The sequence below is a fragment of the Phyllopteryx taeniolatus genome, chromosome 9 (genome assembly GCF_024500385.1).
Source record: "Phyllopteryx taeniolatus isolate TA_2022b chromosome 9, UOR_Ptae_1.2, whole genome shotgun sequence".
In the NCBI taxonomy this organism is placed as follows: Eukaryota; Metazoa; Chordata; class Actinopteri; order Syngnathiformes; family Syngnathidae; genus Phyllopteryx; species Phyllopteryx taeniolatus.
Window position 1 is genome coordinate 29654019 of NC_084510.1, and position 27395 is coordinate 29681413.

The following is a 27395-nucleotide window of genomic DNA, read 5'->3' on the forward strand; positions in this document are numbered from 1 at the left end:
ACACATTTAAGATTCTGAGCGACAAGATAGTACTTCATAAAATCATACAGTAATGACATAGCAAAATCAAATGTTAAATGTAATGTTTTTTGGCATATTTTTGTGCTTCAATTCACAGCACCTTCTGCTGTTAGCCACCTGAGGGCAGTATAATACAGACATAAAGACATAAATGGAGAGGGTCACTCACTTCTCAGTAAGCCACAGCAAAATGAGCCACTCTTTGCAGAGGATAAAGAATAAAGAAGTTTTTTTTGTACTTTCTTAAGAGTTTCCTTTACACGTTTTGCTTAAGACGTGTTCAAACAAAAAATGAACAATTTATTTCAAAATGATGCGAAACAAAAGTGAAACATGTCTCTTTTATATCCTGCATGTGTACTTTTGGCTAATGAACAGGGATTTGGGAGACACACACACAAAAAACAACAACAATTCAAAGTTTAGAAAAGAAGCAACTGCGGTCTTCCCAAACTGCAGCGGTAGAAATTGAAAACGTGTGTTGTGTTGCGGTGCAGTGTGCTTCTGAATCGATCGTCATCACTACGGAGCGGAGCTCCGGCCACGGAATGTAGAAACTGTTATTCGAGGCTATGATGCCCTTTGCTGGGCCAAAAGGAACGAAGGCGTCTTATTAAACGCAACACACAGCATCGACTCACAGGCGGCGCTACCTTAAAAGTCTCGCTCGCCTACCGCCCCCAATCGATGGCGCGCCTTCTGCGCCTCTAGGAGCGCCTAATTAAATCCGCGAGGTACATTTGACTGCAGAGGTGTCGCGCGCCGTCACCACTACTGTGTAATAAACAAAGAACTTCAAAGGCTGCACGTGGGCTTAGCGGCCCCTCCTCGGGGACTCGTTGTCTATCCTCGTGAATGGAAGCGAGAGGGCGTTTGGATGAGCTTGAGATGTTCATTTAAAGCGCTCTATCGTAGGGCTCGGGTTTTAATGGAATCTCGGAGACAGGAAGCGCGTGACGGCCGCCGTGTGTGCGAGGAAATCAATAGGTGGGGGGGGGGGGGGGGGGGGAAAGGCAGCTGAATTGCTTGGACTTTTTTTGGACGATTTTCAAACGGGTAATTTGTAACCAAGCGGATCTGATTTTGCACTAAAATATATAATAAATGAGTGTTACACTTTGATTTTGGCTTTTCAGAAATGTGTCGTCAAATGTTTTTTCGAGGTGAGGTGATGGCGAGCGTTTTTTTAGAAAAAGAAAACAATACAACAAGTAAACACTTGACAAAAGAAAGCGCTTGTTATAGCACGTCGCACACACGGATGATCAGAATGCTACCACCTCTGCCTCAGTTTGAGCAAGGTAAAAAAAAAAAAAAAAAAAAAACCTGCCGAATCCTCCCGAGGTGAACGTGCTGAGTTGTAATCCAGCGTAATCCTGTGAAGCCCCGATGTGGATTTTCACGCAGGCAAACGGCCGTCCGAGGGCAACCGCCAGCCCAGAGCGGTCGGGCTAAAACTCGGCTTTGTCTGCGCTAAGACGCGCGGGTGTGACAATATTCCCGCTCTCCGGTGGATTTCAAGGGTTGTCGCGGGACTAGATGAATGTAAGCCCTTGCCTGATCTGCACACAAAGCCTGCTGGAATACATCAGACGATAAACGCACTCCGATGAGGCAGGTGTAATTGGAGGAGGGGCAGTAGAAAAGGAGCAATCGCATGAATCAGAACACATACGTGACGTGACGTATCTGCACGTGTGCTGCAAGAAATTCTCCAATTTCACTTAATTGGTCCGGAGTTATGTGGTTGTTTTAAAAACACAATGTGGAACTCTCTTTGTTTTATGTTTAGTTTGACGGTAAACTCCAACTGGGAGTGGCAATAAAATGCTTGAGACTTTCTTCTTCATCTGAAGAAGAAGAAGAAGAAGAATTGTTCGCAATCTGCCAAACTGCTGCTTGTCGTGAGGTGAGTTGAACCGAGTTGAGTTTGCTGCGGGCATCTAGTTCTCGACAAACTCATCAATCCGATCACTCGTAAGTCAAGGCGCCACTGCATGCTAAAGTGCACCGCTGGACCAGAAATCAGGTCCAGCAGTGTTATGCACCGCAATAGTGCCAAGTGTGGGTCGGACGAGTTCCTATCTAACGCCGCTGGCTCCCTAATTGGGCCTGGAAAATGGCGGCACAATCTCGTCAGATTGATGACTGCGCGTGTGGACGGGTTTGTGGTCTATCAGAGAGTGCAATGAGACGGCGGCGACGCTGCGGCAGCGGGGGCCGTCCACCCCTCGCTACTCTCTTGAAGTCTCGGCGCCCTTTGCACCGGACTATTGCTATATTAGTCATTCGAACTGCTCTAAGTGCTGGAGGACTCTGCATCTTTTTGCACAATTGTCAAAAAGAAAAAAATAATAATAACGTACCGGCATTACCAGATAACTCGCAACCCTTTATTGCTCAGTGACTGTTTTTTTTTTTTTTTTTTGTCAATGTCTTTATGTGACAAAAGTGTTCTCTGTCGATTGCCTGTCTGTTGCCGTACTAGAGCGGCTCCAATTACCGGAGACAAATTCCTTGTGTGTTTTTTGGACATACTTGGCAAATAAAGATGCTTCTGCTTCTGATTCGGATTCGGATTCATCGCTATCCCTTATCGCAAACACCGTCCTCGCTCAGAGAGACAAGCAGAGCGGACGAGTATGCAGCCCTCCGCGGAACACTTGAGGACTGAAAACTGATTAGCCGTGTGTGCTGACTCACTTGAAAAGTCAGTCTAAGTGATGAGATTAAATCAGGGTGTCCAACTACGGATCGCGTGACATTGACGGTCCACAGTGCATTTTGTTTTTAGGTCCGTGGGATAGAGCAAAAACTTTAAACAGCCCACAATGCTACTACTATACAGTAGTGGCTTGACTTACTTACGAGTTTAATTCCTTCCATGACAATCAAATCATCGTTCACCACTGAAACGAATGGAAATTCCAAGAAAAGAAATAGCACTCTATAATATTGTACTTTAGAAAAACATAATGACATAATGAATAGGGATTTCAAGAGTTGAACAGTTTTTGCCACACTTTTTGCTTCAGTTCAACAGACATTGTGCTACTCCTTAGGGTGCGCACACGTGGAGAAGTCGGGTCGCTCGTATCTCAAGGAACTACTGTAACCATAATATAGAAACAATATACAATGGCTTGATGGAACCGTTTAGGCGTCTTTAATAAAGTCCATTTATTTCAAAGCGGCCCTTGCATCCTTCCATTTTTCAGTATTCGGCGCTCGGAGGAAAATGTTTGGACACCACCGGAGTGCCCTTGACGGAGACGCGGACGTGGTAAATGTATGAAACCGATGAGGTGCGCTTGATCTCGGCTTGGGCTCACCTGACGCTTGGGCGCCGCCTTGCCGCTTGCTCACGCTCTGCTGTAAGACGGCGTCCTTACCCTGGCAACCCTCCTGGCCCACCTCCACCACCTGCACCTGCTGCAAGGGCGCACTCCACTTCATGGTGTACTTAGGCCCGACCGGGACCAGGCTGCTGATATCTGGAGACCCCCTAGTGGGAAATGACAAAAGTAAATTGAGGAACATGGCGAAGCCACACAAGCACCCATTCAGATATGTTTCACATCCATGTTCTTTACAAAGAATGAAGTCAATTTTGTAGTCTTCAATGAACCAAACATTCGTGCATTATTGCATCAACATCAAGGGCAACTTCATGTAAAACAAACTGAAAATGTGTTTTTATAAACACCGAAGAGTGTTTTAATGTGTTTTTTGAATTAACTTCATGTATGTAAACGGCGAAGATAATGTAGTCTTTGTAGTAACGTTTTAGTAAGCATCACGACAATTAAGTCTTCAATTCATTTAACATGCGGGTCTTTGTAACTTAAGACAATTTCTGTTCTAGCAAGCTAAAAAAAAAAGTGTTGGTAAAAATCAACATCCATTCAGTCTTGAGTGAAACTAGTCTGTGTGCTGGTCAAGTTGATTTTTTTTGTGTGCATATCAAATACAAATTGTTGTGAACCTGATATTCAGGTTTTTGGAAACGCCAACCTTGTGTCAGTCTTCAACAAACCAAGCATGTATGTTTCTCTTCAACGAACCTAATGTACACGATTTTGTAAATGGGACTTATTCATATAGTAAACATCAAAGGGCAAATTTGATGTGCCAAAAACACAATATTTATTTTTGTAAAAACTGAAGCAAATTTTGCGTGCTCTTGTTTTTGTCCACACCAGACAATTCAGACGTGAGTTAACATATTTTTGTCAACTTCCACCACGATTCAGTCTTCCGCTGACCTACCGAACGTGTTTTCGTAAGCGTCGAAGACAATTTTTGTGTCTTCTATGAGCTTAAAACGGGTGCTTTTTTGTAATTAGGTTCGGGATGTGACTCATCGCACGTTCGAAGCCAGGAAGTGGACGGCATGCTGCGACGAGGAGCTCATTACCATTCATGTATTCGTGCAATCACGTAGACAATCAACACCGCGCTCAGTTTGTCGGAATACTAGAGGGCGGGCAAAGTCAACTTTGGTACTCTTGTGTGGAACGATACACGGAGCGATAATTACTCTGACAGAAGAGCTGTAAGCGGCATCTTGGGCAAAAAAAACAAAAAACAAAAACAAAACCAAAAAAAAAAATCTAAAATATAAATAAAACAAATCTCTCTCTTTGCTTTACTAGATAAGACGGATGGTTCCGTCATAGATGATTCATAGGAAAGAGCCGGAGTCACTAATCTAGGACTCCTGCAGCTGTCGTTAGGCATTCTAGCATTTGTTTAAAAAGCCGGCTGAACTCCTGCACGCTCAGATAGCAGCCAAAACCCCTCGCAGACATCTGCTGTGCTACGCCGGAATATCCTCAGAGCGTCGCATTAGAGCCTCGCGTAACCTAATTGCCAGTTGCCGCCAGTCTCCCTCGGAAAACCCGACACACCGCAAATACACGTGGAAGAAAAAGGAAGAATTTTGCATCTCCCGGCGGGACTTACTTGACATTTATGTTGGCGCAGATTAAGACGTCGTCGAAGAGGAAGACCTTACGCTCCTTGGATTTGAGGACTTGCCCCCGCTCGCCGTACACGGTCTCGATGAGCGTCTCGCACTGGACCAGAGACCCCTGCTCCAGGTTCAGCTGCTGCAAGGGACACTTGGATGGGTCAGATAAGAGGAGGCCGCCGCGCTTCACACGAGTTCAGCTGAAGGTTGCGAATACAAAGTGTCGGGGGGGGAGGGAGGATGACGGTAAATCTTTCGTCTCCTACCTATTTGATTTACCTTTTGGTATTCCATCTCTCTTGTATTTTCTACACGTATCTACTTTCTAGTCAGCCTCCTGTGGGCGAGTGTTGAGAATTAGCACTAAAACACTGTTTGCCATCTCCGTACCAAATAAAGACAACAACAAAATAACACAAGTCGAATGCACTGAACAAAGCCAATTTGCTTTTGAACTCATTGACTTTCCAAGCAGTTTCCCGTAATGCCAGCCATTAGAGAGCATTCCGTGACAATATACACACCGAAGCTGCCATGAAAAGATTTGTAGACTCTCTTTTTGAGACTTTTTGAGACAGATGCAGGTATGTCTAGGCATGTAATGCACGGAACAACGGAGGCTAAAGGATACAGATGCACAGAGTTCGCTGCATATTGAGTTAGCTATGCACCCAATAAGAGAGTTTGATTGAAGGGAAGCATTTTTCATCTCTTTATCCCGCTTCTTTTACAAGTGTGTGAATCAATGTGTCCGCTTTTATGTATTCAGAAGCAAGTTCATAAAAGAGTGGAAACCATTCTGTGTGCAGTTTCTTTCTCCCATTGTGCCGAGTTATCAATATAGGTGTTGGATATAATAGACAGCAAAACTAGATGTTTCCTGATTGACTTTTGTTATTTATTGTTGTCTTTTACCTTGAATTAAAAAGGATTGGAATCAGCACACTTGAGATACAAGTTTGATTTGTTTCGTATAGCTCAGATCTTGAAACGTCGTTTCATCTATTCTAGCCTCACCGAAACAACAAACAAAAATTGTTTCATGCGAGTTCAAATAGGAAACTAGTACGCATGGCTTAAAGCCTCGTTTTTTGGGGGAAGAATTATTCACTATCTGCCAAACTGCTGCTTGTTGAGGAGTTAATTTGCCTATACAGTATTTCAATCTCGTTTTTTTTTTTTGCTTTCAAGTCAAAAGCCCCAAAATTGGCCAGATGACGGCTCGTATCCCCGAAAGACTCGAGTCACTCGTATATCAAGGCATCGCTGTACTTCTACTTTTACCAGAGTCTCTTTTTCTCTCTCATCGATCTAGTATCTGTATTTTTACTGAAGTACAGCCTGAGTACTTCTGCCGCCTTGAAGCCTGCCTCACAATTCCGCCGACCAGCGGCCAGTAGCTCATTCAAAGATGGATTTCCAGCTTTCCATAATGTGATGTTTGTGTGTGGAAAAAATGCCGCATCCGCCACCTGCAGTGCGGGTAAGCATCTTGGAGGACGTCGCGACGATGCGGCGCACTACCCGACGGTTCGCTTGGGGCCCGAGCCCATAAAGGGAGCGATTGGTGGTTTAATGGCTTCCTTCCTGTAAGACCGTATCCTTAAAGTCGTCGGTATCAGGGCACAAAGGGCTTTGCGGCACATTTATGTGCGCGTGTATGCATGCGTGTGCGTTACACATTCACACTCTCACTATTATCTGTTCAATCTGGCCAGCGTAGACAGTTTGAGGCAAAAGAATGAATATTTCATTTGACGGTTATGGGGCCAATAGAGGAAGATAGACTCCCTTTCTGCAGTGTGACTGCGGTGAATTGGGTGCGAGGAGTAAAGGCGGATCGGCCCAATCAGCTCATCGCAGAGGCCTGGGAAGCATCGGCTGACTGGGAGGAGGAAGGAGAGAGGCGGGACGCAGTGAGGCTGGTGGCGGTGGCGGTGGCGGTGGCGGTGGCGGGTGATGCAACCACACCATCGAGAGCGATGAGGAGCAGTTTAGCGTCTAATTCAATAAAGTGCAGCATTTGTTGAGGAATGCGGTCGCGGGACATTTCGGGGAGCTAATGGAGAGTGGCTGTGATTACAGACGTCAATTTCATGTTTAGCAAAATCAAAAAAAAAACACCTCCCCGCTAGAGATCATCGCTGATAATTGGAATTCTGGCGACTGTCTGGAATTGATTGTTGATAAATTGAATTTTAAAACAAAATTGACTGCGCAAGTATTGTTTTGTGCTCCGAAGTAAAACAAAATGATAAGATAACTCCTCCGGGGCAGCAGGAATTTGGATGATTCAGACAGATTTTGCAATGCATCTGTTTTCGATAGCAATTATGAATTCTCAGGGTCGTGGGTAAGCTAGAGTCTATCCCAGCTGTGTTTTGGCAAGAGAAGTCGGGTACCCCCTGTACAGGTCACCAGTCAATCGCAGGGCGCAAACAGACAAACGACAATGAACACTCACATTCTCACCTATGGATCATTTTGAGTGCAATTGGCTGCGGACCAGTCCAGGGTGTACCATGCTTCTCTCACGTGCGTAAAGTCAGCTGGGATATGCTGTAGCTCCCAAACAACTCTAATGAGCACAGGTGCAGGACTGGGTGGGGGGGGGAAAAAATGAATAACTCGGCTCAGTCGACTTCAAAAATAGGCCGATGCCAAATTTCTGCCTTGAAGCTCCGCCGGGACAAAAATATTTTTTTTAAAGTTCTGCCTGGAACCATGCTTGTGCCAATGTTTCACACTGACATTTATTGCAGACGGACACAGTGTTAGGCCACTGATAAACTTTGCCAAAGACAACAGAGTAGAGTGTAAGTGATTTTTAAGACACTGTTAGATGTGTAATGCACGTAAAACATGATTTATGAGTGAGCTGAATTATAGTTAGCGTTTGTTGACCTAAAATGTAATCGCTCGCGCGCTAATGCTAATGGCGATTGCTAACCGTTTAGCAATTACCATTTTGCTGTCTCAAATTCTGTACACCAAATTCATAACATACACTCAGTATCATCATCCGTAGTTTAAGGATCAAAGTCTATCCCTCATAAATGGGAATAAAATGTATGTTAGTAGGTAAACACATTTAAATCAATAGTAGGTGATTTTTATTTGATTATTTGACCAATAATCAATAGGGGGGAAAACAAATCGATAGTGACAGTCGAAAAATAGTCTATCGAAAAAATAGATGCTGTGTTTCAGTTTTTTCATTTGCAGGTCACAAGGGCGCTCAAAAGGTGTTGGATTTGCTCGGTCACCTTACTGAGCAGGCGATCGCTGACGCTGAGCGCGAGCTGCTGGGTCTCTGCGATCTGGTCGGCGACCCGCTTCTGCTCGTTCAGCTTCTCGGCAAGCGTCTCCAGCTCGGTGAGGGCGAGCTGCAGCGGCAGGCGGTCCACGTGGCCCTTGGGCGTGTTCTTCAGCATGTCCTACAGGAGGCATTCAAAGCGATTGTTGGTATTTTCATCACTGACCTGCCGATTTATAGCGCACATGAAAAAGTTAGTATAGATGACTAATCCAAGTAAAGGTACTGAGTGCAAAGTGGCTAATGTGTGAATATACTGTATGCTGTAAGTGAGCAACATGTAATGACTCGATTTATGACTTGCATAACTTTACTCGACTTGCTAGAAATTTAGCGGGGAATTGACTTGGCTTGCTCAAAAGCTAAAGGCTAAGAGCTCTGGTATGAACTATAGCGTTTTGGGCTTGTATTTGGAGGCTGAAGGCAAAAACAGTTGCGCGGACAGCGAATTGACAACTTCAAAAATATAAATGATGTCATCGATTAGTCTATCATCGCCTTAGCGTTGACTACAAAAAAAAATCTGAAGTCGTTGAACGCTGGCGTACCTGAAGGAGCAATATGAACTGCGGGAATCGCTGAATGGGCTTCACCATCAGCCCGTAGAGCGTGATGCGGTCCATGCTGGATGCCTGCTTCTTCTGCGGGGGAAAACGAACCACAGGACACATTGTGGAAAAACAGAAAATATATGACCTGCCTCTCTAGTCTGCCCAGTGGTTTTAATGATCATTGCTAAAAAAAAAAACACCCTTAGTTATTCTGTAACGACGCAGTCCTGGAGTAATGTAAATAAGGTTACAGGCGCTCATAAAATCCCCGAATGCAATGGAAGACCAAATAGCTGGTGTGAATTTCGGAAAGTTAAGTCCTCGAAGTAACAACAAGGACTTGTCTGGCCAGCCTCTGTATTGCATGTTGGTCATCGAGCTAATCCAAGTAGCCCACGTGTTCCCACAAAGAGTGTTAAGATAGCAGAAATTAAAACTGGCTTCAGCTATTTTGGAATAATGCCTCTCTGCAAGTCCCTTATCTCGAATGAGCATTTTAGTCTGGCTTTGGTCTTAAGCCATGGAATCTCTTTAACCCTCTTTAATGAACCGTTAAGTTTATATAAACTTAACACAAACCAATAAACCAGATAAAGGACTTCATTTTTTCTCGGCCCAATTTGTGCTGTTACTCGACGCAGGATCATTGTCACATTAGACTCAAGTATAAAATCAATTTCACAATCTAATGAGCTCTAATACACATTCTGTAGAAGGAAAAAAAGCTAACTGTGGGTCTTTCTGTGAGACGATGCATGGACAACTCCTCAAGGCCTTAACCTCTTATTAGGTAAAAATGGGAGCACGCAGTAATTGGAGTAAGGCCCTTAAGAGTTTGATAATGTTCATGTTGATGGTTTGAGACATTATAATGGACCATTAAGGTTCTTGACGCCATCTGTCCTGACAGCGTTCTTCCTCTGTTCTACACTACAGTATATTTAATGATTAATAAAAGGGAAAGAACATATGCCCCTGAAAACACACCATGTCCACATAGACAAATGGCTAATGGAGTGAAGGCAGTTTAGGAAGGAACCTATCCAACAGGGAAATCACATCCAAATCTCTGCAACATGGAAACGTCATCCCTGTGTAAGATCAACATTCATCAACTGGAACCCAACTGTTTACTGCCAAAACTAAAAACTTGCAACCTTCCCAATACAAACAGCAGAGATGTGTTGCATACTGCCTTGACACCGCAAATGTTAGTTAGGGCTTTGGCGCTATCTTGTGGCCTTTAGAGCATTACAGCAAAAGCCCAAAATACGCAGAGATTCCCGGGATTGATGAGTTTGTCGGTAAATAGCTGACGATACGCTCCATAGAAAAAAATGGTTGAATTTGGGAATAGGGAACAGGAAATAATAGGCGGGGGCTCACTGTTGTTGACTTTTTGGGGTCCAACTCCCCAAAGGACCCCAGATAGAAGCGCCATAGTGTCTCCGACTCCACCACTGGAGGCGGTTTTCCACCATTCAAAATGATGTGAATAATACAAAATACATAAGCGGCGGTGATTGAGGACATGCTACGTCTTAATCATGCCAGTGACGCTCAAGCTCAACGGCTTAACAAAGATGGCAGATAAAGCAGATAAAGCCCCGGGACTGCCTCAGACAATAATATACTTCACCTGACTGAACACAAAGGACAGGAGCTGAATTTTTCTGCTGTTACAAAAAAGCCGCGCCTGCAGTAATCCTGCCTCCACTAATCATTTATGGGAGACATCAAGCGGAGTTGCTGTCTCCAGCCGGCAAATGGGAGTCTGGACACCCGGTGGGGTTCATTTATGATTTGTAATTCGTCGTGCCGTCGCTTCCAGGTGTCCGGGCGACAGGAGGACGTTAAGCGGCGGACGCGAGCAGAAGACGCGACTTGATGCCACGGAAAGTACAAGGTGCTAATGTTCTTCCACCACCATTAGCTTGAGTACGCCTCTCCTCGGGAGATCAGTAAGAGTGGTGGAGTGGCAGAAAGTGAACTGGGGGGGGGGGGCCCCCGCCGAGTCACGTTTCGCTATTCACAAATTCGGTTCTGCGCGTATTTTCGCAAAATTTGTTTATTTTTATAATGCCGTAAAATGACACAAGCCCAAGCTAATAGAGAGGCAATAATTGGTGTCAAGGAAGTATGTTGAAGTGAGACATCTTGACTGCTTAAAATCTTTGTACATCAGGGTGAAGCTAATATTAGCCTAGTTTGTTAGCGAATGCTCTGGAGCGTTCGTTTATTTTATTTTTTTCGGCTAAAATTAAATCATCTGTAAGCTTTTTTGTTAAGGGTAATGTAAGATGAGTTTGAAATGATATAAAAGCAATTATAAACATTACTTGCAGTTTTTCGCTATTCGCCCACAACAGTGGAGGCCATGGCAGAGAGTTGAGACTAGGAACAGCAAGAAAACGGAGCGCTGCAGCTAAGTGGTGACTGTAGTGAATAAGCACCAGCTAGAACTAACGTTATGAGAAACTGAGAAAACCACACTGCCTTTAACGCATCAGTCGGAACGCGAAATAAGAGGAGACTGGGGGCAGCAAGAAAAAGGAACGATGCAGCCAAGTGGAGAATGGTGGAGCTCGAGGGCAGGGGTGCCAAACTCATTTTTTCACTGAAGTTACGGTTTCCCTCAGAGGGCAGTTATGACTGTGAAACCATAAAAATCTTTAATCGCCTCATCATATTTACACACAAAATCTATGAACTAGTTTTGATTCAGAAATCAAGGGTAATGGGTTTTTCAACAATTATTAATGTTTGGTAACACAAAAATGCTTCAAATATCTCAACGTTATCATTTTTGATGTACAACAATTTGAAATTTTGGTACAGATTTTAACAAGAATCATGGAAGTTGGCACACATGATTTTGCCTTTGCGGGCCACATAAAATCATGTGAAGGGCCGGATCTGGCCCCCGGGCCTTGAGTTTGACACCGGTGCTCTAAGGCAATCTAAAGTTAAGGAAGCTAAGAAACTCCCACCACAGTGAATGCATCACCCTGAGTTCCACTCACTCTAACATTTACACTTGTGAATATTGCTTTTGATCTAACCTTGGATTTTACATCAAGTTTGAAAAGAATGGTTGAGTGCTTTTATTGAAAACCTCCTTTATGTAGTGCATAATTCGCTGCATGTCACAGCATGCAGTGGGCTGCCAGGTATGCGGCAATATTTTTCTCTTAAAAAAAAAAAAAAAAAAAAAAAACACAACAACAAAGCACACTGCAGACCTCCGGGTATGTCATGAACGGAACAGAGGATAGGACCCAAAAATGCACCACTCCAAAACAAATGGACAGTTTCAAAAAGAGAGAGGTTCAAGCAACGTGCAGAGGCCGGTACACAGGCAGGCAATCCAAAAAAGGCAACAGTATCCAAAAACGTGAGGCAAAAAGGCGAGGTCGATAATCGGAACAGGGTCTAGTCTTACTGTGAGTCTGTGACGTGGAAACAAGGAATGCTGGAGCGCGACGACAAGGTACAACGAACTGGCGACGAGAAAGAATGAGACACGAGGTTAAATGCAAGGGGTAATTTGGGTGAACGAGGCACAGGCGCTGAAGATGCTCTCGGGAGCAGGTGTGTACGAGGCAGGGCGAAGGCAACAACCGGAACACACACACCCATGACAGGGTACTGCTGCTTTCTAAAGCTCCATCAGCTCCTTTCATGTACAGTGTGAAGGTGCCTCGCAGCGCTTTCATTTGTCTACAGCAAGGGCGCTGATGAACATTTCACACAACCAAGACATTGTTACACTTGGGACACGTTTCGGTGAGGAGTGGATCTATTCCATTGTAGCGGGTCCTCTGGATAAAAATTTTTTTAAATTCAGAGTGTCTCTCAGATCTACCCCAAGGGAAGTAAACTTTCACACCGGTGTCATCCACTTGGGAGATGTAAAATGTTTTTCTTTGTACAGCATCTCACCTAAAGCATAGTGCTTCACATTGTAAAAACCCGCAGCACACACAGGGAGTCTACGAACCTGTTTTCCAGGTTTTGTCACATGACATACGCAACCATCCCAGTGTCATCTTGAATAAAAATGGACTCCTTACAATAAGCTCCACTGTTGTTTGTCAGCATTCCGACTGTTGCGCGAAATGCAACGTTGTTTTCTTAGTTTCCCTAAAACTAGCTCACCCTGGTGCTCATTCTCGCCAGTCTCCACCTTGAACATTTCCAATTTTTCTTGCTGCCCCCAGTCTCCTTTGGGATAGAACTGACCACAACACAAAAGTGACCCAAGTGGGTTGCTGAACTACTTTATTGAGTGTAATTACGAATAAAGAGACCTGAAAAGGGAATAATGTGAGGCGGTTACACATTTCCCATTGTAACACCGAAGTAACCATTCTCCGTCGACCTGTGTCAAATAAATACCCGGTGCTGCAGCCTAGTAAATAAACTGCCTCTGGCCACTATTTGAGGAAGCGGGGTATATATTCCCTGACCATAAAATATGTCTACATCTAATAAAACCTATTTTCACAGGAGCAGTACATTTATAAAGCACATAAAAAGGTAAGTTGAGGAAAGTATTGGTTTGATGTATGCATTATTAAATGCCCATTTGTCTTGTGGGCAGGGGAGAAGAGTCACAATCAGCTCAAAACGCTACCGGGGAAAACAAACAACACCGTTCCTTTATTTGAGGGAAAAAAACAGATAAAACAGAAGCTCACCTTGAGGAATTCCAGAAAGGCCGGCTTGGACAGGCAGGCCTTTTTAATGAGCGCCATGGCGTTGGTGAAGTTGTTCACGTAGTCGCTGTACACGTCCAGCACCATGGATTTGGAGAACTGAGGACACACCAAGGAGCAAACGTCTTTATGACTGTTTGCCCGCGTCGCAAACACACCGTCGGAGATGATTGTAATGAAAAGTGAGCGTCGTGTTGAAATGTTTGGCCAAGAGTTCACTGCGGGCACTTTCAGAGACAACTATCTTTACTGGTGGCAAAAGCACTCACAACTATCTGCTGCTGAAAGGGTTATAAGACTGCCACATCGATGCTAGTTTTGACAGCCTCTCTATGGTGTTTTGCATTGTGTGTTAGCATCAAGCTAGCAGACATTGCTAAGGCAAAGACGTGTGGTTGTTTTAAAAGAATACACTTTACTTGTACAAATTAGAGGGCTGATTTGTTTGTGTGTGTAATGCTAGAAGCTGGTAGTTTTTAGGCTGGTACGAGATAACGCAATTGACATGACTCATTCTTTTAGTTTTCGTTAATGCTCCACGGTTCACGTTCTTCCACGTTGCTGCTGTCCCCAAGAGCTCAACGGCAGTTCAACTTTACCGAGCTCTATTTACGTTTTTTATTTTTGTTTTGTCTGGTAATCGTCTGCGGAGGTTTAAAAAAAAGTAACAAGCCTATTTTGACTAAGGAGTAGAAAGTACCAGTATCCGTTTTCAAATGTAGAGAGTAAAAGTAACAATTCAGAAAAATAAATGCTCATGTACAGATACCAGGAAAAGCTTTTTAAGTACAGTAACCAAGTATCTGTACTTCGTTACTTCCCACCAATGCTTTTCTTGCACTTTTTTATTTGATGAAAAGAAAAGTCAATTGCATCCAGCACTTTCTTTCTTTCTTTCGTTCTTTCTTTCTTTTCCTCCCAGCCGAGGCCTCGTTTGGCTCTCGGTCTTAGGACAGCGAGAAAGCAGCACTGCGTGATGCCCAGCAAATAATTAGAGGGTCGAACACTTGGCGCTGGTAGACAAATATTGAGTGGGCCTAATGGGTGCAGAGCTCCACACACACACAAAAAAGTCCTGCTGAACGCATTCATTTTAGGGCCAGAACGTGTCCCACATTCACCCTTGCCAATTTTCCTCAATCTAACACCTGCAGCTCACTTGAATTGTGGCAGAGGATAAAGTTCTATAAGAAGAAATCGCAAGTGCAAATAAACCTGGCTCCTTGCTCAGTTTTGAGAGGTTATTGAAGGTGTTTTCTATAATTATTGGAGTTCCCCGGAACATAAACATGGATGCGCACAACATTGCGGAGTGATCACAGAGTCTCCTGGAATGCTAATTGACAGGGAAGCCGCCTCGGTTTGGATTAGCAAAAGCCATCGTAAATGATTTAATGACTGCCTGATAGTGACTCAGCTCAAACTTTTTTTTTTATTGTTATTATTTTATCTGCAAGACTTGTCCTCATCAGGGTCGAGGGTAACTGGAGTGAGATTCATGCATGATTCACTGAGAAGTCAAAGAATATTTGACACACTGCCCTGTATAAAGTGACTAACAAACAAGCCTCCTTGGTGGAGGTAATGCTTAGTTTTGAGAGATTTTGGTACGTTTTTAAAGTAACGTAGCAGCCCAAAACAAAATATGGACAGAGTGCAGTGAAAAGCTAATTGTAGATCAAGACACTGACTCCACAAAAAAAAAATGAGATCAGTGATAGTGCGACAAAAAAGGTGCTGCTGTTTTGGTTAGCAACACGAATATATCAAATAATGTCAGGATTATAGCTGGTCGGCAGCCGCTGCTGGGCACATGTAGACAAACAACTTTCACGCCTGAGGACAATTTGGAGTCTCCATGCAAGCACGGGGAAAACATCGTAACATTTGCTCCACACAAGAATGCTGGACTCGAGAATCGAACTGAAGCTCAGAACTGCGAAGCAGGCGTGCTAATCGCTCCCTCGCCGCAAACTTACACATTCAAAATTAAATGTACAAGAAAGGTCGGTTTTCACACTGACCGAGGCGACGAATAAGTCTCCGATTTTCTCACAGCTGTCCCATTCAGCCACGCGCGACGCCAGCGCAATCTGGAACATGGAATGGCAATGCGTGATCTCCCGGACTCTGTAGAATATGGGCCGGATCTTGCGTGGGCTCAGGATGCGTGGGTCGGCCTCCAGCAGAGGTCTGTGGTATTCCTACACAGCGAGAGTACGGCATGATATCAGTCATTAAGTCCACGTAAATACCTCTTAATCATCTCATTCAGGGATCACCAACCTTTTTGAAATTGAAAGCTGCTCACTTACTAGGTACGGATTAAGGCGAAGCGCTACCAGTTTGATACAATTACCTTCAATTTTTATGTTAAATGCTATTAATAAAGAATAGGAAATCACAATGTCCCACCAGTGATGAGCGATTTTTAGCCTTTTAGGTCCTGAGTGGCTACCTGATGCTCACAAGCACCCTGTTGGTGACCCCTGGTCTAATTTCGGCATCTGAGGTGTAACAGTAGAACTGTGAGGCATCTATGCTAACCACTGAACCGCTGTGCTTCTCGAAAGTGTCTGCTACTGTGGGAATAACGAGAGTTCGCAAGGTTCTGGTTAAAAGGTAAAGGCAGATTTACTGTCATGGCTCTCTGTGTAAAAGTCGTAAAAATCCCCAACATCACACTCCAAAATCTTCCTGAAAAGTGGAAGCCGCAAAATTGGATACCAAAAAAATCTATAACTTTGTCTGTGTGTCTAAGTGTTTTGCACACGAAAGCAGAGAGTTGGGGACCTTCTAATCTAACAAACATTCCACGAAATAAGAAGGAAAAAAGTGGATTGCAGTAGTTTTCAACTTGTTGAAAAGTGAAGGTAAGAGAGGCGTAAAAGGTAAAAGCCTTGCGATGGATGTTGATCAAATCTCCAGCAACCAGCCTGGCACATGTCTTCAAGTGGACATAATGTGTGCCAGGCTACTGGAGCAAAAGTGGTCGCTTTCTTTGTTTTCCTCACAATTTTCTTGCCCCCGAAAAATTCCTCCAGCGGTGAAGAACGTCACAACCTTCAGTGTGTAATTGGGCTTGCGGACATGCCGCCTTTTCCCACTCCACTGGACGCTGTGACAAGATGGACATTTTTCCACCAAGCTGCACATCGTAAAGTGTCCCATCTGGCTATGTTTGTTTGTACCGTGTGAACAATCGGTCATAAAGCTGTCACAGAATCGTCTTCTGTTTGATTTCTATTGTGCAAGGTGGCAGTTATTATGAATAACTGTCAAGAAGAGCGACTGCATTCTGGTAGGACACGAGCACAAGCCGGGGTGATTGAGGGTGCCATGCACTTTTTTGTTATTTGACTGTGTATAAAGCCAGCACGGTGGTGAGCACATCTGCCTCACAGTTCTGGGGACTGGGGTTCAAATCCCAGCCCCGCCTGTGTGGAGATTGCATGTTCTCACCATGTCTAGGTGGGTTTCCTCCGGGCACTCTGGTTTCCTCCCACAACCCAAAGAGTGGTTACAATTAATAACAGCAGACAAGTGCATGTGCCTGAGAATGCTGTGGGGTTTTTTTTCTTACTCTTTGGACTGTTTCTACTTCCAGGACTGTTAATTTCAACTGTTTAAGGTGTGCGGTTATAACAAATAACTGGGGAGATGAGCAATCCCTTTAAACATATGACATGTTTCCGTGGCATGCGACAGTAAAGATGGCCTCTGCTCACCTGCAGGATTCTCCGGAGGGACTCCAGGTAGCTGCGCTCGCTCTGGATAATGGAGCCGAGGACGTGGCGCCTGACAACCTGCAAAGACAAAAGGCCCTCGTGACGCGCTAAGAGGATTTGATGGCGCCACGGCACGGGCAGGTGGCTGATGGATACTACCGTAAATCATTGGGTAGCAGTAGAAAGAAGAGGACAGAAGTTAAAAAAAGTCTCAACCTGGTGGCTGGTCAGGCCCTCCGGCATGGCACTCAGCTGCGGCGGCGGATGCGTCACGTCGGATATCGCCACATCCAGGTAACCCGCGTCGTCCTCCTCCTCTGTTCCCGAAGATACACAAGCAAGGACATAACTGAAAGCCTCCTGTGGTCCACAAAGTATTATTCTGACCTGTATACAATCTAATAAAATAGGAGCGTTTGGAGAGAAAAGTACCAGTAACCACTTGTTAGGTACCACAAAAATGTTCATGGGTCAGTGTGAGCTGCTGCAAGTTTAATCATTAAACATTTAATAATTATTCAGTCAGTATTTTGTACTAGTAGAATAACTTTTTCTCCCCTCCAAAGTAAAGATTTCTTTCATGAATATTAGGGGAGGGAGAGTTAATTTTGGTCTTTCTTCTTTTTCTTTCAGCCCCTTGTGTCACTGCCAGGCCAATGTATTTAATATACCATGTAAATTAAAAAATACTATATAATAAAATTATATATATATATATATATATATAAAATAAAAACTATATATATATATATATATATATATATATATATATATATATATATATATATATATATGTATAAAATAAAACTATATATATATATATATATATATATAATAAATATAATATAATAAAAACTACGTTATATATATATAATAATATAAAAACTATATATATATATATCCATTATGTTGGTTGCATTTTTAGAACACAGTATTTTCTTGAGTTTTACACTTTAAAGAGAGCCAAGGTGACCACAGCATAACACGAGGGGTAATTCAAAGAGTGAATAGTATATATATTTCAAGACGTTTAACTACTAGAATGACTAACTTACTTTTTCCACAAAATTTATATTTTGTGAATAATAGGTGGGTGGGGGGAATTAAATGTTCCTGCCCCACTTTTAGTCCTCTGTGTCACTGCCAGGTCAGTATTTAAAATACAATGTGTGTTTAAAAAGCATCCATCCATCCATTTTCTGTGCCACTTATCCTCACTAGGGTCACGGCCATGCTGGAGCCTATCCCAGCTATCTTTGGGCGAGAGGCGGTGTACACTCTGAACTGGTCGCCAGCCAATGGCAGGGCACATATAAACAAACAAGCATTCACGCTCACATTCACACCTACGGGCAATCTAAGTTTACAGCACCGGGTATTCCCAGGCCGTCTCCCATTCAAGTACTACCCAGGCCCAACGCTGCTTCGATTCCGAGATCGGACAAGGTTTAAAACACTTTTTTTCAAATATTTGCTTTACATTCTAAACTTTAAACCAGGTCAATCACCCGCAAAATACAGTAACAGGAGGGTTAATTTAAATTGTTCAGTGAGTACTTGTAATAGTTTTATATAGTGCTTAACTTCCTTTTTGTACTTGATGACGGTAAGAATGTTAAAATCTGATTTACCGTAATTTCTCGTGTATAATGCACAATTTTTACCCCAGAAAATTGTCAAAAGTTAATTGTGCGGCTTATACATAGGTATAGGAGAAAATGAAAAAAAACATGGGAATTTTATAAATGTATGCCGCCATCCAGAGGTTATGAAAAAGCTGTACACTTTCATTCCACTATGCCACCGCCCCCGAGAGGTTATGAAAAAGTTGTACACTTTCATTCTAGCATGCCACCTAGAGGTTATGAAAAAGGTGTAGACTACACTTTCATTCCAATATGACAGGGGTACATATGACTGCATATACGTACAATTGTGCTCATAAGTTTACATACCCAGGCAGAATTTGTGAAATATTGTTGTTTTTTTTTGTTGTTTTTTTTTTAAATACGACTGATGACTGAGCAACAACCATCATTAGTTACTTTATGGTTATGTTTTGTTTAATGATCATGCTTTCCTGAAATGCTTGACAGTTTAATTTGAATCCCATTAAAATAAAATTCAATGTGTTTCGCCTAGTCCTTCATGTTTTCTTAAAAGAATTGTACACATCTTACAAATTCTGCCTGGGTAATCAAACATATGAGCACACACACAGTTGTGTGTTTTATCATTTACTAAATAAAAGTAGGGCTGTGAATTTCAAAATAAGAGCAATTAAAAAAAAGCCTTGTGTTCAAATAAAGTGCTTAATTCAGAATAATTCTTTGACAAAAACTAACAAAATACAGATAATACTTCATGTTTTGATCATATGGGTAGAAGCAAAATCATGCATTGTAACAATGCATTATACATAGGTTGAAGGTTTTTCCAGAATTTTGAGGTCAACTTTGGGGGTGCGCATTATACATGGGCCGATATACCGATATTTGGAGCCGATAATCAATTGAAGTAAATGGGAAAATATTGGTTTCAACATTTTTTTTAATTAAGTTAATGACGGTAAGCTGTACAGTTAATAAAGAACCCTTAGGGAGAAAAAGTGGTGTCGGATCAACGCACAGACTGAAGCCCAGTGCCCAAGGGAGGCTACTTGGATCCCAAGTAGCTAAAAGCTAAGGCTAAAGATGAAAGAAAGACGTTAGGTTACCGATGGTGTCTTTCCGGTGCAGGAACGAGACTTTGCGCATGACAGCCATTCTGGTCTTTTCAAGACCATCCTTGGTGTTGCTTCTGGCTGCCTTCATGAGCTGCTGCACCTGGTTTGGGGGGGGGAGGGGAAGGGGGCATCACAGTTCCATCACTGGCTCCATAGACTACTGACAGGACGCGATCACGGTGGGAATCTCGCCATCTGCAGCTCCCCCGCGATTGCTAATCAGACCGGTTGAGCGAGTTGATGGTGGCGCAGGGAGAGCCGTGTTTGTGGCTCAGTGTGTCCTCAAATCCACCTCTAAGCCCGGCAACCATACACCACACAGGCCCCAGAATACATTGTGCATTACATCATTGTCATAATTTAGATGGCATGCCAGGAAAAGTAGGTCATTCATTGAAAGAATGTTAGCAGTTTGGGAATTAAACATGCTAAAAATAGCATTCAACAGTGCAATTTTCATATTTAAAGGTACAATAGGGACGAGTAGGCTAGTCCCATAATATCCCTCGTTTCCTCAATCGCTAACTGAAAGCTGTCGTCATGCTGAGGACGTTAGCATTAAATTTTTTTTTTTTTTTTTTTTTTTTAAAGAAAATGTTTTGACTCCTATTGGTTTGGAGTACAGCTTGTATATGATACGTATTTTGACAGCTGACTAGCCTTAAAAAGGGCTTCAGCTTTCTAATGTCATTTAGCCTTATGCTTCAATTTTTAACATTTTTAGCATTCGGTTTGAATATATACAGCCAGGACTAGTCTGATGGTAATTTAAAAAAAAATAGCTAGGTAACTCATCTGACAAGAGCGCTTTCAACAGTTAAATGTTGTAGTGCGCCGTTAAATAGAGCTTGCCATGCTCAGGAAGTTGGGAAGGCCAGACTGCAACTTTTTAACCGTATTCAGCCCTGAACTAGCTTGATCAAAACCTTTTAAATGTCAAAAGTAACACTAACATTTAGAATTCGAGCTTAGTTACAAACTCGGGTAAGAATTTTTCTTCTTCAACTTTCTGGTAATATTTTATTTCATATGGCTGCGGAGCGTTTTGCTCATATTGTAGCGAGTTTGCTAACTTTGACTGCAGCTAAAGCTAGTTAATACTCCTCATATTCCTCTATGGATGTGGTAATTAAAAGGTAATGGCTAGCTCTTCAGTGAAATTGTAGCTAATTTGATGACTTTTAGAACTAGCCAGGTGTTAGCGCTAGTCTAGTAACACACTTGAGTTGTTATTCCTAAAATTCAACTTTCAGGTAATAGTCTTTTCCCTATGGCTGTGGAAATAAAGAGCAAGTGGCTAGCTCTTCGGTCAAACTATCGCTGGTTTGCTAGCTTCCTGAGCTAGGTAGCTGTTATTAGCACTAGTCTAGTTCCACTCTGAAGCTGTTTTTTTCTTTCTACAATACAAGACATTTTCTGTTCATACACTGCGCATATGAGGTTAAAGAGCTTGCAGCTAATTATTCAGTCAAACTTTAGCTAATTTCCAAGCTTTGACTTAATTCTTCTGACAATACAACTTTAAGGTATAAGTCTGCCCCCTATGGACGTGGAGTTAAAGAGCTAGCAGTTAGCGCTTCAGACAAACTAGCTGTAGTTTGCTGGCGTCAAAGCTGGTGATTACCTGAGCATGAAAAAACTAACTCGCTACCATTTGTTTCATCTTGCAGTTTCGCTTTTTAGCCTCATCTTGGCATACAGTACACTGCCCCTTATGGTTTCGGAGGATCTGTTTCAAACCAAGCACAAATTGTACCTTTAAATATGCGCAATATGATTGTTAAGGCACCAAGAACGACAAAGAGGTCACAAAGGCCTTCAGGAAAGTTTTAGGATGGCCGAGAGTCAGCTGAGCTTGTTGGCAAACGTAGAGTTGGTTTTTCGTTGATGAGATACCTTGATGTCATAGTTGTGCTTGCCAGACAGCTTCATAGCCAGCTCACGCTTGGTCCTGACACAGCGTTCCCTCAGCCGCCGCACTTCGGGGGACAGCTACAGGTGAGGGAAGGTGCGGAGCCAGCGTTAAGCAGAAACAATGGGGAAGTGACAGGAAAAAGAAGGCGAGGATAGGGCGGCGGGGAGAAAATGGATCAAAGCTATCTATACAAAATGGGAGTCAAAATAATGACAAGAAGTGAAAGCATGGAGGGGTTATTGTTTCAAGGGAGTTTGATTTATGAGACCTGCTGGCAGTCAAAAAAGTGTGAAAATGGAAAAATCAAGCCAACTTCCACATTGAGAAGGCAAAAAAAAAAAAAGTTAATCGGGTAAAACTAATTAAAAGCAATGTGTTTTGAGCTAGAAACCCTAATAGTTAATGTTTCCCCAGTAATTACTCTGGCATTCCTGCTTAAAGTCTTCCCCTCTTTGCTCAGCAGACTGAAAAGTGCAAAGACTTCCCACAGACCTCCGTGCTTTAATTACCTGAGCAAGTCATTCTGTGTCCACATAGATCACCCTTTTGTTTCCCCGCTTTGCTCTCCCATCGATTGAGCTTCCCTTGAATAACAAACGTGCGTGCAGATGGGTAAAAAATGGCTATTAGTCTCAGCATAACCTCTTTCATATTTGTATGGATTCCACAGAGCAGAGGTCCAAAGCAGGGGTGTATCCACAGCGCCATCCAGTGGATGGAAGAGGCAGTGGTGAGTTGACATTATTTTAAGGGTCCTGAAAAGAACACTGTCTAAAAACTTGAAGCAGCCATTTGGGGTCGAATTCTCGCGTTTGTACTTTGACAAAAATGCAAATGAACTCAGCCGCCGACACAAGTTTCACCAATCATCGCAAAATTGGGTGGCGATTCCCTTGGCGGAGGTAACACGGCGTCCTTACCTTGCTGCGTGTGGGCACCTTGCTCTCGCCGTCCGATTGTTCATCGTAGCTCTCAAACTCGCTGGAGCTCCACCCGTTGCCTGCAACAGGCGGGCCGCACGAGTCCCGCTGGACGTCCTCGTAGAGCGTATCTACAGAACACACACACAGATTATATAAGTAAACATCTACACACGAGGTCCAAGGTGGGTTGAGCACATCTTCCACGCACCTTCATCGGGGGAGAGGGGCTCCTCGCACGGGACATCGTCATAGATGACGTCGGCTTCAACATCATGTGAGGCTGGTGAAAAAATATAGCAATGGCGGTTTTAATTATTACTTTTTTGTATGATCCTATCTAGAGACGAGCTATAACTGTTCATACACTGCTCAAAATATTTGGTCAATTAATAATAGAACTGTATCAATGACTTCACTGAGATAATAATTTTAGTTGATTGTCAAGACAGGTAGATTTTTTAAAACTTTTTGTGCATTTTTGTCTGTATTTCTGTCTATCGTGTATCGTCATAATACTTAATTTGTTTGTATGATTAATTATCTCCTAATTATTATGAATAATATTATATTATTTGTATGATCTATTATCTCAAATTAATACAACAATTTGTATTAAAACAAAACATTACTACTTGATCATGCATTTTCTCAAAATTGTAATTGTTAAAGAATAATGAAAATGAATTAAAATACTTTCCTTCATATCTTCGATCATCTAAAATTAATGAAAAAGAGAATTTTAAAAAAGACAATGTCGGTAATTTAATACATAAACATATCTATTTTGGATTGTTAAAAAAATTATGTAAATAAATAAAAAATAATAAATATATAAATAATTATATATTTTTAATATGTTCATTAAATATCCTTTTTTTTTTTTATTAATTGATGTGCGACTGGTTAGCACATCTGCCTCACAGTTCTGAGGACCGGGGTTCAAAATCCGGCCCCGCCTGTGTGGAGTTTGCATGTTCTCCCCGTGCCTGCGTGGGTTTTCTGCGGGTACTCCGGTTTCCTCCCACATCCCAAAAACATGCATGGTAGGTTAATTGGAAACTCTAAAATTGCCCGTAGGTGTGAATGTGAGTGTGTATGGTTGTTTGTTTCTATGTGCCCTGCGATTGGCTGGCTACCAGTTCAGGGTGTACCGCGCCTCTCGCCCGAAGATAGCTGGGCTAGGCTCCAGCGCAACCCGCAACCCGCGTGAGGATAAGCGGAACGGAAGGTAAATGAATGAATGATACTTTTTCTATAGTTGTCCACTGAAATTTAGTCAATTAATAATTAATGAGGAATGAATTGATCATGAAGGATTGTGCCGACTTTGTCTCTATTTTCTGCCCAAGCGGTCATCAAAAACAAGACCGAGGTTTGATTCCTAAAAAGTATCCATATTATTATTCTATAGTAACATTATGCATGATTTTAACGTTAACGCTGTGCTTAAACATAGGAAAATTAAAAACTGTACTGAAATAATGATTCAATTAAAACGTATTGTGCATTAAGGTTAGAAACAGTTCTTCAAAATACAAACGTATTATCCTGAAAAGTTAAAAACAACTGAACTGTACTTCAGCAGTGATTCTTCTGCGCACACTTTGACGAGAAAAAACAATGAAGCGATTAGGGTATCCACTTTGTCTCACGTCGCATGGCCTCTTACTCTCGTCACTCTGAGCCCAATTTAGCTCACTAAGCTTTTATCGATTCGCTTCTAAACTGCCGTTTGTCCGCATTGCTTTTCTACTAAGCCGCTCAAGAGACGCAATCGCTGTTTTCAATTCATCTGATTAGAAAAGTCTATTCCTTCGAGGATTACTCAGCAGACTTTCAAGGCGGCCCAAAAAAAACACCCAAAACTGGTTCTTCAAAAAGAGGATTATCAACACAAATGTTCTGTTGTGCTTTCAGAGCAAAACAACTTGAGCTAGCGGCGTAGCTGCAAAGCATTTGCAGTTCCTCGCAGCGGCCCTGTCCTACTTGTTAAGTGTGTGACACAAATATCAAAACAAGCTATTTGTCACACAATGACATTCTTCCAATGCCTAAGAACAGGAAACACATCATCGTTTGGCGACATCCCATGCGACGTCAGAGACAACAAACTTTGGCCGAGGTTTGCATTTTTTTGTAATGAAGGTAATGAAATACTACATAAGCTACGCAATATCCTGATGAAATGAAATCAATGAAATGATTACTATAGCGATGGCATTTTGTGAACTGTTGGAACTCTTTAAATGTGTTTTAAATATGCATCAAATCATTATCATCAACAATCATCAATAATAATACATTCATCAATCATAAAATAGTATTATTATTATTATAAATTCATCAATAATAAATTCTTCTTATTATTACTAAAAAACAAAACATTTAAAAAAAATACATTACAATAATAATACAATACAATAATAATAATAATAGAAAAAGAAGAAGTGAATTAGTTCAGAAGACATTATGTAAAACACAAATATTACAGTGGGGTGGTTTGTTGAAAAGTGAATGTGCTAAAATTAATATGAAACAATATGGCGTCATTTTTCTTGCATGGAAATGTTTCCCTATTGATCCTCACTCACCCTGTATTATGTCATAGGATTGGGCTCACGTCTGTGTAGGAATCAAGTGTTGGCAGTGGAGTGAGTGGCGCTTATAGAACCCAACGCCTATTTCTCTCTGTAGAAATCAGTAAAGTGTGAGATGAACCCAAGGTGCTGCTGCCACTTCGGATCAAGCTCACCCGCTGCCCGCGTCACCGTGTCGTCGCCCGCAGTCGTGCCGAGCGGCGGATAAACAATCCGATCCAAATGTCGGAATGAACCCGAATCCCGAGGCGAGCTCGGGCATAATCTATGGCGGCCTTCGTCGGCAATACTTCCCCTCGTCAAAGTCATTCCGTTGCGTACCTTCGGGGACGTCCCCGGAGCTTTCCTTCGCTGTTTCCGCATCGCCGCCTCCTGGATCGGCGTCCGAGGTTATTACCTGGGCTGCCGCAGGGACCCTACGAGGCAACGGAACATCAGCACACTTAGACCAACGCTGAGTGAGAGCCAGGTGCCTTATTAACTAGTACAGTAATCCTAAACCCTGCTGTCAATAGCGAAAAACCACATGTAATTGATTCCAGAGATAGACCCATGCGGGTTTTTTTCAGGGCCAATACTGATACCGATTATTAGTGGTCAAGGAGGCCGACAACCGATATTTGGAGCCGATAATCAATTGAAGTAAATGGGAAAATATTGGTTTCCAAATTTTTTTTTATTAAGTTAAATAGCTGCCTGAAGTCTATTCAGTTTTAAATTGATCTCTTATTGGCCGTCGGATTTCGAAAAAAAAAAAAAAAAAAAAAAAGACTGGTACCGATATGCTTCAAAATGCCAAATACTGCCGCTGATATTGGCAAAAAAATGAAGTGACTCCCTTCTTCTAATAGTTCGAACCATAACTATAGCACAAATTATGATTCCAAAACATTTAACATTATTTCAAACTCCATCACCGCCTGTCTGCAGTGTTCAAGGAGAAGGCGTGGGAATCATTCTTCCAATGCAAATAACATCAACACCGGGGCACAGCGCAGTTCGAAAGTGGAAGCCTGCCGCCCTTCCTCCTGCGCTGCCCCCTGCCCTGCAGCAGGTAGAGCTGCGCTTTTTCATCGCTTCCTTTTGAACCACTCCCGCAATGCAGTGCATGCAGAGGTGGCAAAAGTACTCACATGCTGTACTTGAGTAGAAGTACCGATAAAAAAAATAAATAAATAAATAAATCTTTTTTTTTTTTTTTTATGGTAAAAGGAAAAGTACTGATTCAAGTTATTTTAAGCAAAAGTAAAAAAAAGTCTGAAATGTACTTAAATACATAAGTAAAAAGGATTTTATTAATCTCAATTGTATTCTACAAATTTGCTTTTTTTTACCGTAGCCACGGATTCTTTTGCTTGCGCAGCCGAGATGACCGGAAGATTCATATGAGAGATAAATGCACTTGAAACGGAAGAGATGCGCAGCAGAAAGAGGTATACAGTGTTCCCTCGCCACATCGCGCTTCACGTTTTGCGGCTTCAGTGCTTTGCGGGTTTTTCCAAAATATTCATAACAAATAAATAAATAGATAATACAGCCATATTGGCAGCCATATTGCGGAAAGACGCGCTGTTTCATGTTGATGCACGCAAGAGAGAAGGTTTCCCTACATGCCAAACAAAGAGATGAGTTGACTCAGAGGTTTTGTACATGCCTGTACTGTACGGGGACTCATACAAGGCGCGTGATTGGTTCCCGGCGCGGCATCGGCCAATGAGCGCACGAGTGGATTTATCCCGTGAGCTGATTGGCTGCGCATCATCGCAGCCTCACCCAGCATCTTCCCTTGTTGTGTCTCGCCACTTTTTTTGTTTCAGCGATAATTTAAGTTAAGTTCTGTATAATAAATGTTAATTACTGTATAAGGTTTTATAATATTTTAAACATTCTGGTACCCACATACACGAAAATTCCTGTGGGATGTGAGGG

General features: G+C 42.5%; 1 protein-coding gene across 7 annotated transcripts in view; it reads right to left on the bottom strand.

Moving 5' to 3' along the window:
- The window catches only part of arhgef10la (Rho guanine nucleotide exchange factor (GEF) 10-like a), a 104672-nt gene that overhangs the window by 58142 nt on the left and 19135 nt on the right, over positions 1–27395 (bottom strand). For 3 of the 7 annotated variants that reach the window (XM_061785280.1, XM_061785279.1, XM_061785277.1), the window contains 13 exons: positions 25788–25882; positions 23078–23149; positions 22867–22997; positions 21928–22023; positions 20023–20131; positions 17523–17623; positions 17307–17384; positions 15603–15782; positions 13561–13677; positions 8858–8950; positions 8260–8430; positions 4987–5132; positions 3354–3526 (listed from right to left, as the gene is read on the bottom strand). In XM_061785280.1, the coding sequence (XP_061641264.1) occupies positions 3354–3526; positions 4987–5132; positions 8260–8430; positions 8858–8950; positions 13561–13677; positions 15603–15782; positions 17307–17384; positions 17523–17623; positions 20023–20131; positions 21928–22023; positions 22867–22997; positions 23078–23149; positions 25788–25882 (1562 nt within the window). The remainder of the gene's footprint in view (positions 1–3353; positions 3527–4986; positions 5133–8259; positions 8431–8857; positions 8951–13560; positions 13678–15602; positions 15783–17306; positions 17385–17522; positions 17624–20022; positions 20132–21927; positions 22024–22866; positions 22998–23077; positions 23150–25787; positions 25883–27395) is intronic. The other 4 variants (XM_061785283.1, XM_061785282.1, XM_061785278.1 and 1 more) reach the window with 3 other exon arrangements.